Source organism: Tetrao urogallus (genome assembly GCF_951394365.1).
Source record: "Tetrao urogallus genome assembly, chromosome: 4".
NCBI lineage: Eukaryota > Metazoa > Chordata > Aves > Galliformes > Phasianidae > Tetrao > Tetrao urogallus.
The window spans coordinates 48,827,458-48,847,170 of NC_136817.1; the positions used below are offsets into that span (position 1 = coordinate 48,827,458).

Here is a 19,713-nt window from a genome sequence, read left to right on the forward strand (position 1 = left end):
CCTCCTATTTTCTTAGTGGATTTTCAGTCGAGATTTTACAGGGTTAAATTTAAAAATTAAACACTTCCTCAATTATTCAGATATGGTTGCGATACACTAACAGGTACAGTAGCACTACATTGAAGTAATAGTTGTAAATCTATGGAGTTCATTTGTTTCTTGTTTGTGTATAGGTGAGCATTGCAGGATAAGGTGCTTTAAATCAAAGGCTATAGCTGCTTTCATGTTTTAGAAGTGGATTTTGGCCTTTCTGTGAACCTGAGAAGTTTTCAGCAATGAACAAAAGAGCCCTTCCCTCTTTCCCTTCTCAAAATAAATGCACAACTCAGATTGCCCAAATTAGTTTTTAAATTAGAATATATTCCCACTCAGACTTTAATTTAATTTTCCCTTTACTCGGCAAGAAAGTCAGTTGCCCTGGTCATTTTGGCTGATATGATTCTTGGCTTTGCTTAAATTATTGATTATAGCAAGGGGAGGGACTTTCTGATGAGAACAGTGCTCTTGCTAATAGAAGCTTTTCACTAAATCAATTTCTACCATTGCTGCAGTGCACCTTCAGGGAGTTGGAGGTTATCAGCCTTAAGAAGAATTTTGTCCTCAATGAGTGGATCTTTGCCATACGTTTTTCTAAACCTTTCCTTTTCACATTTATACCGGCAACTAAGGGAAAAAAAGCACCATAAATACATTACCAGGGTTGGTTTGCAGGGTGAGGGGCTGTTCTGGTCCAAAGTTGAGCTGATTAAATCTTGATGTGATTGATATCTGAGTGCTTGTGGGCTGAAAGTACTGTTTCAAAAGCTTGTCTCCTGAGCAGAGTCGGTCAGAAAATACATCACTGTCTTGCAGGCTGGAATCAATTCAGTGGAGAGTACCCTGAATGCATGCGCTGCTGCAGTTTCTCTGGAGGAGACTCTCTCAGGTTTTCCTGGCTTACTAGAAAACGCAGTCATTTAAATGGTCAACATGTGGTGTTTCCTCTATTATTTCTATCTTCAATTGACTGAGGTGGCTTTTCTTTTCTCCCACCCAAAGCACTGTTTCTTGTTAGACTAATTAAGTAAGGGTTTGGTTAAGCATAGCAGCATATTTTCCATATTTGATCTGGAGACCGATTTGGAGGTGCTACACAGAAGGAGAATATGAAGCTGTTGGGATGTGTACAGAGCAAACTTTAAGGATGCTGGTAGCAGATAAGTACATGTTGAACTGTATGGGAGCATCTGGTAACTGTAAGTAACATTCTCTTCTACTTAATCAAAGCTCTGGGTTATAATGTCTCTTAGCTCTAGGTGATGGATAGTTATTTGTTAATAAAAATGTAACATAAGATCGGTTGATACCTGACAAGGCTTAAGCTGCAAGATAAATACTGTAAAGGTGTGTTTCCAGCTGCTTGTCATTTAAGTAGTGAATTGACAAGTGATGTTTTAGGCTTGTGTTCTGTAGGACTTAAAGGTTTTTACGTAGGTTTAAAATCCATGATGAAATGGATTTCTGTTTTCTCTTACGCGTCCCAAATAGTTCCCGTGGGGCTTCTTTATTTAATGCAGCCCAGGGTCAGAGGGGAATCTGGCTAGATAAAGTGCAGCACCTCTGTGCATTCCCTGCAGTTCAAGGTAATGCAACTTATGGTATACAGAGCGAGGTTTGGGGGTTAGAAAGCTGAGGTGTTTTACAGTCAGTACTTGATTGGTATCTCTCAACAAGTGTTGACTAGTATCTTGGACATGTTTCTGCTGATTTTTAATGGACACCACTTTAGCCAGTCCTAAACCAATCAGTTGAACTTGGTCAGAAGAATGATCTTTGGTCTACACAAAACCTTACTATACACAACTTTCTGTTTTCATCTGTATTCACTCCAAAGGAATAGTAAGAAATAGTGATCTGTGTTGGCTTTTGTATTTAGAAAAATAATAAAACAAAAATTAAAATGCTTCTCATTCTTTCTCTATAGGCAAGCCAATATAATTTATCACACACTGTAGCCATAGCAGGTTTTCAAGGTAATATTTTGTGTTAAATTACCTTGTTTTCCTTCATGCTTAACTAAACTAGAATAATGAGATAATGAGTCTCCCCTTTTTTTTTTTTTTCTTTTTCCCCCTCTGGAGCCTGTCAGCATATTAACAAGCAACTTTAGTCTCCTGACTACACAAATTTCCCTTCGTTAACTGTGTTCAAACATAACCAACACTTTTTTAACAAAGGCACATGAAGAATAGGAAAAATACATAAGAAGAACAGAGATTTCAAGACTGAGCTTCCACTTGCATAGAATAAAAAGTTTGATTTTTATTTATTTAGTCATTCATGCAGAACTTGTGGTTTGCTGGGGCATTTTGGATGGTGGGATGGATGGTTTTGTCTTTTTTTCAGAACTGGATGTGCTGGGCTTCATGAAATTCTGTTCTATGTATAAGAAATAACGTTCCTTTGCAATTATGAAAGTGAATTTTTGATCATTAACAGAAAATATTTTTTCTGTATTTCTCTTGATTCTATATCATAGTGGAGTTCTCCTGAATAATTGTACTCTGGATTTTTGTACATTCACTATACCCAGTGTTTAACTTTATGGGAAGTTCCTCTATCCTTAGATTAACTAACCCCAAGATTGCTTTATAGGGAAAAGTGCAATTTCTTAAGATGATTACATAGGGAGTAGCCCCATTGTGCCCCATTGAAGTTTTACCCCATTCTCTATTCCTCTGTGACTTTTGTCCACTTCAGCTTCACAAGGTTTTAGTTTCAAGGAGCTGATCCAGAGAACAGCAGAGCACAGTTCAGCATGCTTAATGTTTCCCAGTGGAAAGCTGCCTGTTCTGGGTGTTGAGGTGCTCCTAACCTGGAAGCAATTCTTTTTAATCTTTGACAAGCTTCAGCAGCAACAATGTCAAATGAATGGATGGGCTGGGACTCAAAAAGAGTAGTGGTTTCCCAGGAATAGGGTGGAGGGGGAGGGCTCTTTCTGAAGTCTCTGCCAGAAGTAGATTGAGATGCTATGTTTGACCAACCACTTCTTCCAAATCTCATTTACTTCGGTATAATCATTATTTACCAGTGTTTTTAAAAAAGATGACAATCTACCCCTGATTTAAAAGCTGCACTCCCTGCAGAACACACCAAAACCAGCCTAGTAATAGTAATTTCTGGTTCTATTCAGGCATACAGCTTTGCTGTAGGTGAGGGATTACACTGAGCTTTTGCAAAGCGGGTCTGTTTTGTTTCCCTCAAATGCTGCTCTTTTTATTAACAGCACATTTATTTTATATCCTCTTTTTAATCACAGAAGAATGCTTATAGGTATCTTGCATTTATAAAGGCTGTTTGTTAGTACTGGGGAATAAGAATGGTTGTTTCATTTACACCAAAGAACCAAAATGAAAACAGAGCTGTGACATTTCCCTTGAAAAAAAAACACCCTGACACCAAGCAGTAGTCTGACAAGTGTGTGTCTTCCGAAACAAGACTCCATTTAGGTCATTGTGCATCTTTTAGCATTAAGGTACTATTCTTATTTAATTCTTTCATCTTTTTTCGGTAGGCATACGAGATTCTACGGTTTCTAGTGATATTTTTTTTTTTTTTTTTTTTTTTTTTTTGTGGACTGTCTTGAGATTTTTCTCTTAAACTCAGGAGTTGGGGACTTAAGTATCAAATATTGTGATACAATATGAAACTCTAAAAATTTGTCAGTGCTGAAAGTAAACATGCATTTATAAGAGTATTATTATTTTTTTTCTGTTCATTGTTTGGTGTTTTAAAAGGAAACTTGCAGCTTTAATTCTGCAGTGAGGAACAAATGTAATACCTCATGCTGTAATAGGCTAAAGGCTTTCTGTGGAGCATGGTTTATTTTATGACTTACTGATGGGTAATGTAGTGGTCTGAATTTAGAAGAGAGAAAAAGACTCATTCTGGTAAAGCTGTTGCAAATGGGTCAGTTTAAAGTCAAGCAACTGAGGTTATTGTGCCTTCAGTTCTTTTTTCTTTTGGCTTATCAGGGTACAGATACTATGCCAGGATTGCATGTTGTACTGCCCACGGTCTTTTATCTGGGCTAATCCTGTTCAGAAGGTGACAAGATTAACTGGGAAATCACCATCAGTGAAGAAACAGTGAATTCCTAACTGCGTCTTGCATCCAGTATGTTGCTGTGATCTCCTTTCTATTAATTTTTGCAAAACACAAATAAGATGAGAAGCAAGCCTATAAAAACTTACTGATGTAGCTCTCTTGAACCATAATAATGGTCTTCAGCAGTAGCCTGTATTTTAAGCAGTTAATGACATTAGCTGCAATCACGTAAGGGGAAATAGGTGAAGTTAATCTCCCCCTCTCCACCGAAACACCTAAATGTATTTCTTAAGCAATGGGTTCTGCAGTAACCACTAGATCGTATCTGCTCATGGTGCCTGTTCCTCCAGGCATTTCTGACACAGTCTTTTTTTTGTTCATCAACATATTTAAACCAGGTATATATGCTTGCCTGTGAAAAAATGTCCATCTATTAAATTGTTCCATACAATATAGTGTAAAAGTAAAAATGTCATCCTTTTAAATAAGTGCTAATAGAAAATTGAAGGTTAAAAAAATGTAGAGGGATAATAATATTCAGTCCCATAACTCCTGCATTTCTATTGTCCGCTTTTCCAGTGCAAACACTATACTGACTCAAAGTTCAAGCTTGCAACTGTGGGCTACAGGGACTGCAGTTCAGTTTTGTACCTCACTGGGTAGTTCATCAGCTTTTAAGGATGGCCGTTCTGTCAGAAAAAATCCATTAAAGGAGTCAGTGGTAAAAACTTATGGGTGGAATAGAAGTAAATTAAAAACATAACCAAAAACAGAGCTAGTGTACAGCGAGTGGTTCTCCTCCTTACATCATTTCTCTTTCAGCAGTTGGTGGTTTTGGGCTTTCAAACCTGGTATGTCGTTCACATTATCTTTTAATTGCTATAGATAGACTTTTCTAACATGAATTTATTTAATCATTTTCGATCTCATTTGTACTTCTGGCATCCACAATATCCTGTGACCATGAGTTCCACAATTTAATTATGTGATGCATGAGAAAGTACTTCCCTTTGTTATAAAATTGCTCTCTGATAATTTTGTTAGGTGCCCCTTGCTTTACTGCTATAGGAAGCAGTAAATAACAGTGAATGTTCATTTCCTTTCCATCCTTGCCTTCTTCACACCCTTTGTGACTACAGATCGGTGACATTCATCCCTCCTTCCCTTTTCACTCTTCCTCCTGGCTCTACCACACTCAATGGCTCCTTCTGAAGAAGCACTTTTATATTTGTGTTATCTGTTTTTATGCTTCTTCTAGTTGAGCTACATCTGTTTTTATAATAGGGTGAACGGATGTGCATGCACTAGTCCCATGGTAGTGCCAATGCATGTTAAAGCTGCAGGCATAAGGGGTTCTGTCTTGATCTTAGTTTCTAACATAAAGTCAAGCTGTTATTTTCAGAATTCACTATGACCTTGTTCCTTCCAGAGTAACAGAAAGTAATTGATTGCCTGTCACTTTGTGTGAGTGTTTTAAGTAGCAGTAAAGGAACTTTAAGAAATTAATAAAAACCAGGACTCGGAAATGTGTGTGGCCAGGAAACTGAAGGCTGTGCATTACAAAACATTACACTGTTTGTAACATTTTGTGATGATGGGTTGCCATGTTTTTTCCATAATGTTAATTGGTCTGGATGCCTTGAGGTATGTCCTCTGCTGGAGACTTTTGTGTATTGTTTTTACTGTATGTTGTCAGATTTACATTTCCGCGAAGAAAGTGTTTGGTTTGAGGGAGATTCAGGTTTCAGAATAAAGAAAACTTTTGTTCTTATGTTTCTGGCATATGCAACTTTAGGGAGAGCTTGTGCAGAGTTTTTCAAAGCAAGTAGCTGTTTAGATAATATACTTGACATCAAATAAGAAAGCAGGAGATGCAAATTGCAAGTGAGATTCTGTTGTGATTCTGCAGAACTGAAGAATTCATCCTTTTTTTCCTTTCAAATGCTTATCCAATATGAGGCTCCAGCTAAAGACTGTTAGTTTTGATTCTAGCTAATGCTTATTTAAGTTCAATTTGCCACTATAGTCTGTGACACAAGCTATTTTTGAATTTTCTTTTGATTCTTGTTAGTGGTTATTTCACCACTATTAGTTGTCTTCTAAATTTCTGAATCTATCTTCAGTTATGTTCGTAAATCCATCCCTATGAAAAATAAGCACAAAGTTCTAAAGCTGGTGTGACATGTAATAGAAGAATGCAAATAATGACTTGTGCTGGATGGATTGTGTTTTCAAGACATTATTTATATTTCTGAGTTTGATTAATGCCAAAGATATCTGTATGTTAAGAATAAAGCTTTAATAGAAAGCTTATAACGATGTAGAGATGGGAAATAGTTACAGAAGCCTCTATGCTATGGTGGCCCCTTTGCTCTATCATCATGCTTCCCTCTCCCGTGAGATGCGAATCACAGAATCATTAAGCTTGGGAAAGATCTCAGATCATTTACTATGCCTACTAACCCATGTTCACCAGCATCACATTTCCATGTTTCTTAAGCACCTCAAGGGACGGTGACTTCAGTACCTCCCTGGCCAACCTGTTCAATTCATTGCCATTCTTCCTGAGAAGAAATATGTCCTAATTTCCTACCCGAACCTCCTGTGGCACAACTTGAGGCCATTACTTCTCATCCTATTGTTGTTACCTGGGAAAAAAGTTTGACCCCCACATCACCACAACCTTCTTTCACACAGTTGTAGAGAGTGATAAGGTCTCCCCTGAGCCTCTTTTCCAGACTGAACAATCTCTCAATAAGACTTAGTTCACCTGAGGCAAGATTCCTTTTGAAAAGGTCATAGTTTAAAAGGAGGAGAAAAAAGTCTCGAAGCTAGAATAATTGGAATCAGGTGAGTTTAGAAGCTTCAGCAGAGGCTGAGCTCCTAGTGTGCCTGAGTTTTTCCAGAACATCTTTGTAGAGATGAGCTGTAGGACATGAGGTCTATAATGCACTGCTTCCTGTGCTCGTGCATTATTTTGTGTTCATATGCCTCCAATTCTAAGAGAGTTTTGTCATAACTTCTACTGCCTTTTTCTTTGGAGTAATAGATACATAAAATAAGGAGATGTGGAAACACTGGGTTTCTGGATTTTGTGTTGAAAAAAGGAACCCGTCAGGTTGTTCTCTAACGCGCATTTGACTATAGCCTTAAAGTTGCTAAGTAGTGCAGTATATAGATCATTAGAATCCTCTTAATGATGGTACTAAATTGGATAGAATGTGGTAGGAATACTTGTTTTGCTGTACAAGGGAGGACTAAGTTTGAAGAGCAGCCCTTTATGTGGGACAGAAGGGAACCTAGTGCTTCTACATGCTGGGAGGGACAATGATGGGTCTGTCTTTGTGCCCTTATCTTATACTTGGGTTTGGGGAGCTTGGCCCTGGCTCTGGGCAAACAGTTTCAGGCATCTCACACCTCTCTTCCTTCCCCTGTCCCACTGTGTTTAAAATTGGGTTCCAAACCCTCCTGCTGTGTGGATAAATCCATTGGTTTTGTGGTGTTCTAGAACAGCTGCCACACTGTGCCATGCATCCACATTGTCTGAGGGATGTGCAGAGCTTGTGCAGGAGATAGGAAACAGCTCTTCTTGGAGTTTTTACTTATTCTCCAAGTGAAACATTTAATTTCAGAGAGTAACTCAGTTGTAATTCAATTTTATGTTCTGTTTTCATTGAATCATTAAATTCAGAAGAAGGTCTTTTTCTGAGTGCATTTGCACAGTTCTGTGAATGAAACTATCAAAGAAGATCAGTTTCAGCCAAGCCATCACTGGAACTGTATGTCTGTGCCACTGGCCAACTTCAGTGGCTCTTAATTAGCCAACCACATGCACAAAACCCACTTATGAGAACTTCTTTAAATCTTCAGGCTATATCAGTGTATTTATGCAATACATTCTCCAGAGCAATGCTGTCTTGCCTTTGATTCTGTACACTGTTCCCTACTGAATTTGGTAGGCTTCATCGTATTTCACATTAAGAAAATTATCAGCTTCCTGGTACCTCGCTTCTTATGCAGGTTTTTTTTTTTCTTTTTCCTAAGGTTTGTATTCTGAAGGGAAAAGAAAATGCTGACTCTGAATTCCTTATTCCACGCTCTATTTTACCATTTCTTTCATTCAGGTTAAAAAGATTCACTAAAGCCAGCAAATTTAAACTTCTTCTATTTCTCCACTGGAACAAATCTGTTATCTGTGGCAGTACACTGGACTCCATCATTTCAGTACGTGACAGCAGGTGTACGGTAGTGAGGTAAGGGAATAAAATCACAGAATCACAAAATTGTAGGAGTTGGAAGGGACCTCTAGAGATCATTGAGACCCTCCCCAGATCTGTCCTTCATGATGTCTGTCTGGTTCAGTAGCACCAGCAAAGAGCTGAAGGTCTGAGGGAGACCCCAGAACGCCTCGTGTCTTCACTCAGTCCAAGTCAAGCAGAGAGTTGTTGGTCAGGAAGTGCTCAGCTTGGTAATGTCTGGTACTTGTAAAACAGGCTTCTATGTGGACACGAAGCCTTATGGTACATTGACTCCTGTGTGGAGAGTCAAGGCTGCTGAGGTGCTAGCACAGCTCTATTTTGCACACAGGCACTGCTGCAGAAGGTGATGCTGGCAACACAGAGTGCTTCTGACACAGACCTCCCCTCTGCTCTGCAGGCATCTTCATGTCAGGATGTCTGAGTTTAACTGCTTCTTGTGTCAGCATTTATAGGCTGAATCTTGCTGTTTGGTTTGATTGTTTTATTTTTACTTTATTGTTTTTATTTTTACAGTTTATTTTTACTCACTGCCCCAAATGAATTCTTTATATTATTCTATTCTATTATAGTCTCTTCTGTGAGTGGCTTGACACGTATTGATTTGCATTGATTAGACAGAGTCAGGCTCCATATTTTAGTAGAGAAATACATGAATTCAGAGGAGCCACCAAACTGATTTTTCGCTGCTTTTCTTCCAAATAATTGGCAGCTGTTGCTAAGACATGAATTTTCTGGGATAGGACTCAGGGTGGGAGGGGTTTGCATTGGGAAGGCTGGGCTCCTGTGCAAATTGATTTTCCTGTGCACATGAAGTATGCTGCAGATAGTGCATGTGCAGGCAGCTGCATGAGTCCTGCAGTCCCTGGTCTGATGTCTTGTCCATTTTTTGTCATTAGATCAGACAAAAAACCCTTCTGAAACAGTACAAAGTAGTTAAAGAGCACATGCTTCAGTCTTGCTCCCTATGGCAATGTCATAGGAAAAAGAGGTACTATGCAAAAATCAGAAAAGAGATGCAAAATACTGCTGGATCATTTTAGTCCTGAAAGCTAATTTACAAGACCACTTCTACTGGTTTGTTGATGAGGAAAGAAAATATTGATCTGATTGAATTTTGTGCTGAAGAATGCCTCAATATACTGCACCATGCACACTCACCATGGATTTAGAGTATATTAGACTGCTATGTTGAACAATTGTTATTTTTAATTAAAAACTTTTGCCACCTGGTGGAATGAACTAGTACTTCAATTAAGCAAGAAACACATAATGCTGGTCCCATACAACATAGATTTACTAGCAGAAATAGCTTTCTAACACAAATTATTCTGATTTCCTGCAGAGTGTAGAAGAAATCTTCCAAGGGGAATGGTGCACTTTGTTCACATGCTGTTTGAGGCTGTATCTCATTTAAGCACAGAGTTCTTAACAGGGCATTCATTTGTGTGATGCTCTTTTGTTTGGGTCTCTTTTTTACCCCACTGCAGAGGTATCTGTCTGTTCTTCCCTGGATTCTGGGTTCAGCCACTGTGCTGAGTTCCTCAGCAGTAGGTTGACCCCAGCTGGCAGCTAAGCTGCTCATTTGCCCCCCAGCAGGATGGGGAAGAGACTCAAAGGCAAAGTGCGGAATAGTCAAAGATAGTTTAATGAGTTAAGAAAAGCAATGAAACGAGTGATGCAAAAGCAGTCACTCCTCACCTCCCACTAGCAGACCAATGCCCAACCCGTCTCTAGCTGCCAACACCCCAAGAGAAGCAGAGAAGGCCTTGATCCTGTGCAAGCTCTGTTCAGCAGCTGCTGAAGCATAGGTATGTTACCAGTACTGTACTGGATGCAAACTTTAAATATAGTACCATATGGGCTGCTATGAGTCACAGAATCACAAGAGTTGGAAGGGAACTCTGGAGATCACCTAGTCCAACTCCCTGCTAAAGCAGGTTCCCTACAGCAGGTCGTACAGGAACATCCTGGCAGGTTTTGACTATTTCCAGAGAAGGAGACTCTGCAGCCTCTCTGAGCAAGCTGTTCCAGTGCCCTGTCACCTTCACAGTAAATATAGGAAATTAATTCCACCCCAGCCAGATACCCTCACAGCTGACTGTTACCAGCTCATTTATCAAAAGAAAGCAATCTCTTGTGACATTATATAAAGCTTTTGTAAGAGCTGTAGAATGTGTAGAAGGCACTACTGTGCCTTCAGGCAGCGATTCCTCAGCCTTTGCTGAGGTGCTCCTTCCTCCATGTCATCATTTCCTGGTGCCCCAGAGGCATGGGGCTGTGCTGTCATCATTGTGCTCTTCTCCATCCAGATGGGATGCACCTTACCAGAGCATCTCCTTGGCCCACAGCAACCTTTTGGGGGCACCTGCAAGTCTTATTTCCTAGCTTTGTCAGATTCTGCTTATTTTGTGACTGGATGTTTTTTAGTTAGCAGATGGGTTAGTCCTTTCTTACCTATTTGGGCCCATTTTCCTAGATGGAGCATGCGGAGCTTTCTTCACAAAGTTTCTGAGATACTTTTTCCTGCCCCTGCTATTAGTAACAACTATTACAAGTGCAGAAGAGCTAGTTTCTTGTAGCTTCACCTCTGGTCTGCAGGCTGTATTGCCCCAGAATTCTTCATCTTACACAGAACAGGCAGTGCTGTCCTGGATGCTCACTAGAGCCACCATCAACCAACACTTAAAGGACACCAAAGCTTTCTTCTACAAAGGCCCTTGGTTTTCTTCTGTTACTGTGCTAGTTCTTTGGTTCTTGCATCAGGATTTTGGTAGCTGAAAGGGAGAAGATACCAGGGCATGGAAACAAATGGGTTGAATGTTCTGTTTTGTTTTGTTTTTCTTTCCCTTAATGTTGACTAATCTGCTTTCCTCTCTTCCTTGAGATTAGTCATGTCTGCTTGAAGCCCCTGTATGCCTGTAAGAACTCATACAGCAGGATAAAGAGCACACCATGTTTTAAAGAAGGAAAGAATAGCACAGGTACTTAATCCTGAGCTTCTTTAGGATTTTTAAGTTGTCAGGCTCTTCTAATTATGGTTTATGTTGGTGGTGGTCAAAATGGCAGCTCATCTTGGCACAGATTGTGCCTGATGGCAGGCATGTCTGTAAATTCTGCATTTCAGCACTTCTTCCTGGAACCTGTTTGGAAATCTTCCTCTTCTGAGTTCCCAAAATGCAAGCAACTGCTTCAGCAGTTTGAGGAGGAGGACTGGGTTGGCATGACAATCCGTTGCATGCTGCGAGGAAAGATTGCACCAAATGACCAGCTTCTGGCTGTTTGTCTCTCCTTGTTGAGTAATGTTCCCCAGATTAGACAGGTTTTTCTGATTTATAACTATTTGTCCTAGTAACTTGTGTTTTTGCTGCACTTACGTCTGAGATAGCGTCACTGCAAGAAGCATGAATGCTTGGGAGAGGCTACCTACTGGCCATCATTACTGTGAATTACGAGTGCTATTGTCAGTTATGCTATAGAGCAAAGTGAGAAGAAAATTTGTCTTTTTGAGTGTATTTTCCTGAGCAGCCTACATTTGCACATTGAGCCTACTTGAGGCAATAAATGTTATAAAAATACTCAGGGTCCATGTTCTTACTGTTTTGCTGTTTCATAGCGAATGCTGGCTTATCTTTTCCTTCATTCAGTAGCTCAACATATCTTCCTTTCCTTTCTTATGACTTTCTTGCTGTTCAGTGTGCATATGAAGGTAGGTGGAGGAAGTAATGTGCTCCCTTTAGGATAAAAGTCCAGTTCTGTTGAAATCAGTGGGATCTTACAGATGATTTCGTTTCAGATCTTTTCTTCCCTTTTAGCCTGATTTTTCTTTAGGTCCAGGAGATAGAAGGAAAACTTTTTTATTTCAAATATCTTGGAAGTTCTGAAGAGTAAGAAATGCTTTCCTCCACCTCTTTCACTTTTAATAAAACCTCTTTATCCCCTTCTCTTCCCAGTTCCTATCCATTGTGCCCAGAAATATAGCATCTGCAACATGCATATTCTGTTATCAGCCAGCAGTTTCCTGGGGCTTTCACCCAGCAATGAAAAATGCCATCAAATTTTAAGCTAGTTGCTTCCCACTGCTGCCAGAACACTACCAACAACATGCTGTTGGATCCTGTCAGCATCCCTTTCTTTGTGCTGTTAGAAACTTTTACTTTACTAATGAGGCTATGCTGTTGTTTTTGTTTTTTTTTTTTAATTTCTCTGTGGATGTTGTATGTGTACCAGCTGCTGGAATGTGAGCAATGGAAGAGCCAGAGACTGAAAAACGGATTTCTGAATTTAATATTGGCCGGACTATTTTTTGTAGATTTGGAGAACTCTGAATATGTCTCGGGTGGACCATTGTGCTCCCAGCCTGAACACCAAACATTCCAATGTTTCCAGTGTGGAAATATGCTCCTAAGAGTGGTAGATAATCAAAGTCTAGATCAAATCCTGCATTTGGATGGTCTCTCTTTTCTTTTGAGAATCGTTATAGGTAGAACAGATATAAAACAGACTGAAGAACTGAGAGAGGTAAATGAGAAGTAACTACTTTCTGAAAGGAGAAAAGTGAGATCTCTCATCTTTGTACAGAATGGGTATTTTATTTCCTAACCTATTTAGATAATTTGGATCAAGTGCTTAGAAGCATTGTTGAGTCTTGCAGGCAAATGGTCTCACTTGGTCATTCAGCCACCACACAGTGAAAGGAGCCCTTCTTTGCTGAAAAGAGGGACTGGAAACCAGACGCTTCTACAATTCCAGGTAAGCTGCATTTGCATCAGCTAGAAACTGCATTTACATCATCAGCTGCTTCCAAGTACAAGAAATTATGCTTACAGAAATGAATCTTTAAAACAAACAAACAAACAAAAAAAGCCATGCTCAAAAACTTCAGTGGAGAGGCACTGACTACTCTGTCCCTAGCACCTTGTTTATCATCATTTCAAAGAGAACTTGGTTCATTTCCAAAAACAGAATATAAGAATGTGATCCTGTTTCTTACAGCATATATGTGCTTTTGGCTTCTAATTCTGTTTGACATACTTCTTTTGCACAGTAGTTTGCAATTATTAGTTTCACTATGATTCTTTCTAGGGGTGTATATCCACCTGGCATAGCCTCACATCTGCCTTTTGGAACGCACATGTCATCAGGATATCACACAATGCTGCACCAGCAGCCTGCAATTATTGGTGTATGAAGTCAAAACAAAACCTTTCATCTGCAAATCAGTGAAAAGCATGGAAAAGACCATGAGTTGCAGTGTAGAACTTCACCTCTGGGTAGGGAGGTGCAGCAGAAAGGTTCCCAATGGTCATAAATCATTTGGTTTTGTTGCACGCAGGTTGTAAGATGCTACAGCAGCAGTACAGATACTTGTTCCCTTTCTCCCCCGTTTTGTGGTTGTCCCCTTTTTCCAGAAGATTAGAACTGAAAAGACTGTTGAATGTAACAGAGTATCAGTGTGGCCCCATTTTTTTTTCCTCTGCTCTGCTAAGTGGCTGTTATTACTGTGGACTGTATAGCAAGTAGACATTTTGACTCAATATCATACTGTTTAGCAAGATCTTCGGAATTCAGAGGAAAAGTATTTTACTACCCATCATTCTATAGTCAAATAATTTGTCTCCTGTAGTATGTTTCCACTGCAGAGCATTCATCTATCCTGTCAGATTTTGTACATTGGCTTTTACTTACATCTTCCTGTGTTCTGTATCTTGTGATGGGTCGTTACCTTCCATGTGCATGGTGAATGCTTTCACTTGTTACAGAAGAGGGCAAGCTAGGTTGGTTTTCCAGTCTGTGCTGGTAGGAAGTCACAGCCTGTGAGCAGGTTAGCCCTGTGGATGTTGAGGTGTGTTTGCAAATTAGTTGTAGGTGGGGCAAGGTTGCATTTATTTCAAGTAGGTTTGCACAGCTGACTTTCGTTTCCTTAATTGGCTGGATCAGTAACTGGTAACACCTGTGATCTGGCTTCCTCCTGTTCAGCTGCATTAATCAGTTGATGATTAAATTTAACTCCCTGTTTTATCTGAGAACATACGCAAGCATATTTTTGTATGTTTTTTTGTTAATGCGTAATTTTTCTAGTAAATAATTAGTACTCAGCCAGGTGATATTTTCTACCCCCAGAATGCACCCAGCTGTTTTACCTGATTTCTTTCCAAGTGCTCGTTCATGCACAAACGAATTTATTATATTCTGGCTAAATGTTACACAAATATTGCTGTTTTTAGTCTCTAGATTGACAGTTTTCCTCTGCTGCTAGTTCTGTACAGTTACCCTTCAAGGTCACTTCAGATTAGGTATTTCTGGTAGTATATTGTTGCAATAAATAATTGTGTTGTTTCCTCTGTATCTTTGGTTGGTTTGTTTAAAAGAAATAATTCAGCCACATCATAGTACCTCACAAACAGCATATGCAAATATATATGCATACATATGTATGTTTATACGACAAGGACAGAAACAGTGTCTGTCTTCTTAAAATGAGCACAGTGACATTTCATGTCACGACGCTGTTGAGGTATGGTTGTTACCATACAATTCTGTAAACTATATGAACCTGAACTAATGTGAAACTGTTCCTCATTGTGTAATAAAGGCTTATCATTTTTCTGTTCCAGCATACACTGAGAGGCCCAATATGTATATTTTATGAACACCAGCATTATTGTGATATTTTGGAATTCATGAACCACTTATTTAAACTTACTCGTGTGCATTTGGTCTTGTGCTGTGCATACTTCACTGTGATACTGAGATAATTAATCTTTGTACATACCAGTATTTTGCATGATGCAGTTAAGTTATTGAAAGTTTTGTTTTCTTTTTACCTGGTTGGGAAAAGTGCAGGTAAGTTGTTTGTTTTGAAAATAAAAATAGGCCAGGTTGTTAGAGCAATCACAGATATGTGTATGAATTAGGACAAGAACTCATTGAGAGCAGCTCTAAGGACTAGGACTAGGGGGTCCTGTTGGACAAAAAGCTTGATGCGAGCCTAGGCAACCAGAATTAGTGAGCGGTAACCCTGTGCACAGAGGGTAGGACCCTTCCAACCTGAGGCATTATACAAATATGAATCCACTTCAAGACTTATAAAAGCTTAGAGTCAGGAACTATGTAAGTGAATGCAGGAGAGGCTATAGAGGACATGTTGACGTGAATATTTAGTATACTTGGGAATTTTTTAAATTGATTATATAATTGCATCCGATCCATGATATTGGGGGGCGATCCTTAAAGCACTTTATTGAATTTAAGCGTAATGATAAAGTTAGGTTTCTTTTCTGTAGAACTTTCTCAGATTAACCCTGAAATTGTAAATCAGTAACTTAAGAACTGAAAATGGCATTGTGAGAAAAGTTGTCTGGTTTGTGCCGTAAAGTTTAAGAGTCAATCAAATTATCATTCCATTTGTGTGTGAGTTTGCATGTGCCTAAGTGACAACAGCAGAAGTGAGAAGTATTGAGAAACAGGTAATAGAAGTGCTGAAGCACCTAGTAAGAAATGTTAGTTGGGCTAACAATAAACTTTTAATTCAGTAAAGATGTGAAGAAGGAAGATATAAAGCAACTGACAGTATAAATCAGGAAATTGTTTTAACCTATTATCTTTTTCTGCGTTTTTTTCATGACAAGTGAAATAAAATATTCCATAAATACGTTGTCCAACAGTTTCAAATAACTGACCTTCTACTATCTTCCACTAATTTAATGGGAAAAGTATGGAATTCTCACCATATCAGCTTCATAACAGTTTCCTAAACAAACTCCAGTGCTTCTTCTGATGGAGTGGATTTCTTCCCATGATCAGGTTGATCTGGAACAGGCTGTCTGTAGAGGTGGTAGATGTCCTGTCCCTAGAGATGTTTAAGGCCAGGCTGGACAGGGCTCTGATCGACCTGAGCTAGCTGTAGGTATCCCTGTTCATTGCAGCACAGTTGAACTAGATGGCCATTAAGGGTCCCTTCCAACTCATCTGGTTCTGCAGTTCATCTACCCTCCATTGTCGGTGTTTTGAAGCCTGTATCTGAAAGCTGTGAGTGAGTTGCTAGAATAGATGAGCTCCTGCTCATTGGTACAGTGCTTCCTTCCTTTTCAGTGTTGTCTTTTTCTTTTTTTGCTAGAACAATTTGTATGCCAGTGTCAGCCCCTCATGTCTGCTTGAGTGCTGGCGAAACGTCAGTCCAGGAGGTTATTGCAAGCTGACAGCCCTTGGAGCATAGCACCTGGTTAACAACACATAACATAATGACACTTCCAAAGCACTTTTAGCTGGGAAGTTTTAAAGAGCACTGGCTCTCTTCCCAGCCTCAGGAAAGTATATATTCCCCAGGAGAAAAGTGCCCTTGCTGAGGTACAGCTGTTTTTCACAGAGATTCCTCTGCCTTTATAAAAAGTACTGGTTTTTTTTTTTTCCACTGGTGACATTTCTTATACGTATTTGTAATCTCATATAAATTTGGGAGCGTCTCTAATTATGATATGAATTGTTGGCACATTCTTCAGTTCATAATAGATTTGTCAGCAGAGCCAGCATTTTATCCCTGTGTTGGCACTGTTGATGAGGTTGGGCTTTTTTTTCCTACCCTATTATAAAACCAGTTCAAAATAATGTTACTTCTGACAGCCAGGGTTGTATGCAAAATGTTCATTATGTTCTTTTATTTGCATTGTTTTGAGCAAGTATGGATGTTGCAAGTAGAGCCATTGCAGGTTCTGGTTTTCTGTTATTATTTCTTTCTTTTGATAAGCTGATTTTGATGAGCAGAAATGCATGCTCTGCTAGCGTGCATTGACAAAGGAAAGTAGTGTGATGAAGGGAGCAGAACAGGTTACATCATAATTCCAGATATTTCTTTGTATGTTGTGTTTTAATGTACCTAAAGCTAAACGCTATTAGAAAAACTAGTTTATCTGATGGTATTGGGTAACAGCCATATTGGAATGGCTCTTTGTTAAGTTTTCCCTCTCTTTATAGGCTAATTCAAACCACAAAGGCTTTCGTGCCTTATTTTGAGATCAGTCAAGTTTTTCTTGGTGTTCCTGTCCCTAGGAATAGTAGTACTTGCTGTGTTTTGTTTGCATCAGGTGAAGACCTATGAAAAAAAGAACATTCATATCTTTTTAACATTGATTCATTTTCTGTTTTTTTCTTTCTTTCTTTTTTTTTTTTTTCCTGTTCCCAGCAGATATATGGAGTGATCAATCATTTCAGACAGACCCAGACTTACCACCTGGATGGAAAAAAATCAATGATATTGCTGGAATCTATTACTGGCATATACCTACGGGAACAACTCAGTGGCAACGTCCTGTGTCTGTTCAAACAGATCTTCAGGGCTCAAGGAAAGGCTCACTTGGTTCCATTACTCCATCTCCTACTCCAGAAACTGAGGTAACACGCTGTCCTGATGTGTGCTGTGTACCATTAAAAAAAATAAAAATAAGAAGACATACCTTCTTGACATGTTTGAATGTTACCTAAAGTAAGCTTTAGAATATGAGGCCTGATGCTATTCCGAAGTAGAGCTTCTTGTTGACAATATATTGTAATTGCCTACTTTTCATGTGTATTTTCTAATGGCTATGCCTCATAAAGCATCCTAAACTTGGGATGTGTAGGATGAAATCAAACATCATATCTCGCATAAATAAGTCAGTGCGTGATTGATGTGAAATGACTGCAGTATGTGCTGAAGCGTTACTCCATTATATGGGTACATAAAATTTCTGCACATTATAGCTATCTTTTTGCTAGACTATTTGTAATTGCATCTTCTTTTTGGTTCACATAGTAGGAGGGAGTATCACACAAAGAATTCATTTGAGACAGCAGCTGCTTTACAGGGTAGTTGCTATTAAATAAATATCAAGTATTCTCAAGAGTAAGCCTCTTAACATCTTGTCAGTGCAAAATATCTGCGTGAGTAGATCACTGTGTTGCAGTCAGTCTTTAACTAGAAACAGAAAGATGTTCTCTCTTTCTACATGGGCTGAAAGAGCAATATATGATACTGCCTTTTAAAATAATCCTTGAAGGCACACTTGAGAAGGTTGATTGAATGTTGTATACATAGAAATGTAAAATAAATACTGAGAAGGAAGAGTATGCTTCAAAAATGGAATCACATTGGTTTTTAATGTAGACTTGACTTCTGTGGAATGAACCATTAACACGATAACAGATGATTTTGAAACGTAATCCTTTTTTGTTCTGACTTTCCAGAAGAATGTCTACAGCTTTATGGAATCAATTGAAATCTTTGTACTAGCTTTGATTTTTGTATCAGGCAGTATTTGGTTATTATTTTCTTAATGTATTTAGGTATGACATTTTTTGTGTTCTTGACTTTATTGATACATGCTCCAAAATAACATAGGTGAAAAGCAAGGGGAGTTAAGGACATTCAAATATGTGTTACAGTTTTGACCCTGAAACTTTTATCCTGTGTAGGCTTAAACATACACATTCTTATTTATTATTTCAGAAAGATTGCTCCCACGTGTTCACAACTGCTACTCATAAGGTTGCCAAACTTGACCACACCATTTTAGTTACGGTTCACATCAGTAAGGTGCCTGTTCACCAAACACACTGGAAATCATTTCTGAGAGAGGTTCATGCAGAAAGAACATCAATTGGTATCAATCATGTAGAAAATAAGAAAAAAGAAGTCAGAAATGCTCCATATAAATTCCTGCAAATTCTTCCAACTTCAAATGTCTGGATTGTATAAGTGAGGGATATGTAACTTCAACATTAAGTATTTCTCTAGAATATGGACAACATATGGGCTTCAATAGGGAAGTTGTAGATGTCCTTCATGACCACCCAGAAATCAGTTAGGTTAGTGAATTGCAAGAGAATGCATATATTCTTTTGAATTATTTTTCTGCCTCTGTTTAAAATGTCTTTGCAGTGAAAATGTTAGACCTGCTGGTAATGTGGCATATGGACCTTTAATCTTTTATAATTTTCATTTAAACAGAGAATAATTATAGCAGCACAGATCTTAGTACAATGTGAATGTATAAAATAAGAATACTTGAAGAGCTATTCTAAAATGCCATATATATGCCATATATATAACTCAAATTAAACTTAGATTTTGATGTGGATGTGCTAATGCACTGAAGAATTAGATCCAGTCAAGCATATGCATTTCTATGGCAGGATCAATACAATATACTGTATCTTAAAAGATTATATCGAAAATAAACAAGTTCCTGATACTTTTATTAATATATTAATATTATATGCCTATTTTAATTGTAGATATAAACTGAGGAATTCATCTCTTGAAGGTTTCTATGTTCACCAATAAGCTTCTAACATGCTACTATTTAAATAATACTGATTTTTTGACTATCATTGC

At 38.6% G+C, this 19,713-nt stretch overlaps 1 protein-coding gene across 3 annotated transcripts in view; it reads left to right on the top strand.

Annotated features, from left to right (window-relative positions):
- The window catches only part of APBB2 (amyloid beta precursor protein binding family B member 2), a gene marked incomplete at both ends in the record, with an annotated part of 98,843 nt that overhangs the window by 20,324 nt on the left and 58,806 nt on the right, over positions 1 to 19,713 (top strand). For 2 of the 3 annotated variants that reach the window (XM_079534268.1, XM_079534269.1), the window contains one exon: positions 17,524 to 17,732. In XM_079534268.1, the coding sequence (XP_079390394.1) occupies positions 17,524 to 17,732 (209 nt within the window). The remainder of the gene's footprint in view (positions 1 to 17,523; positions 17,733 to 19,713) is intronic. The other variant, XM_079534270.1, reaches the window with a different exon arrangement.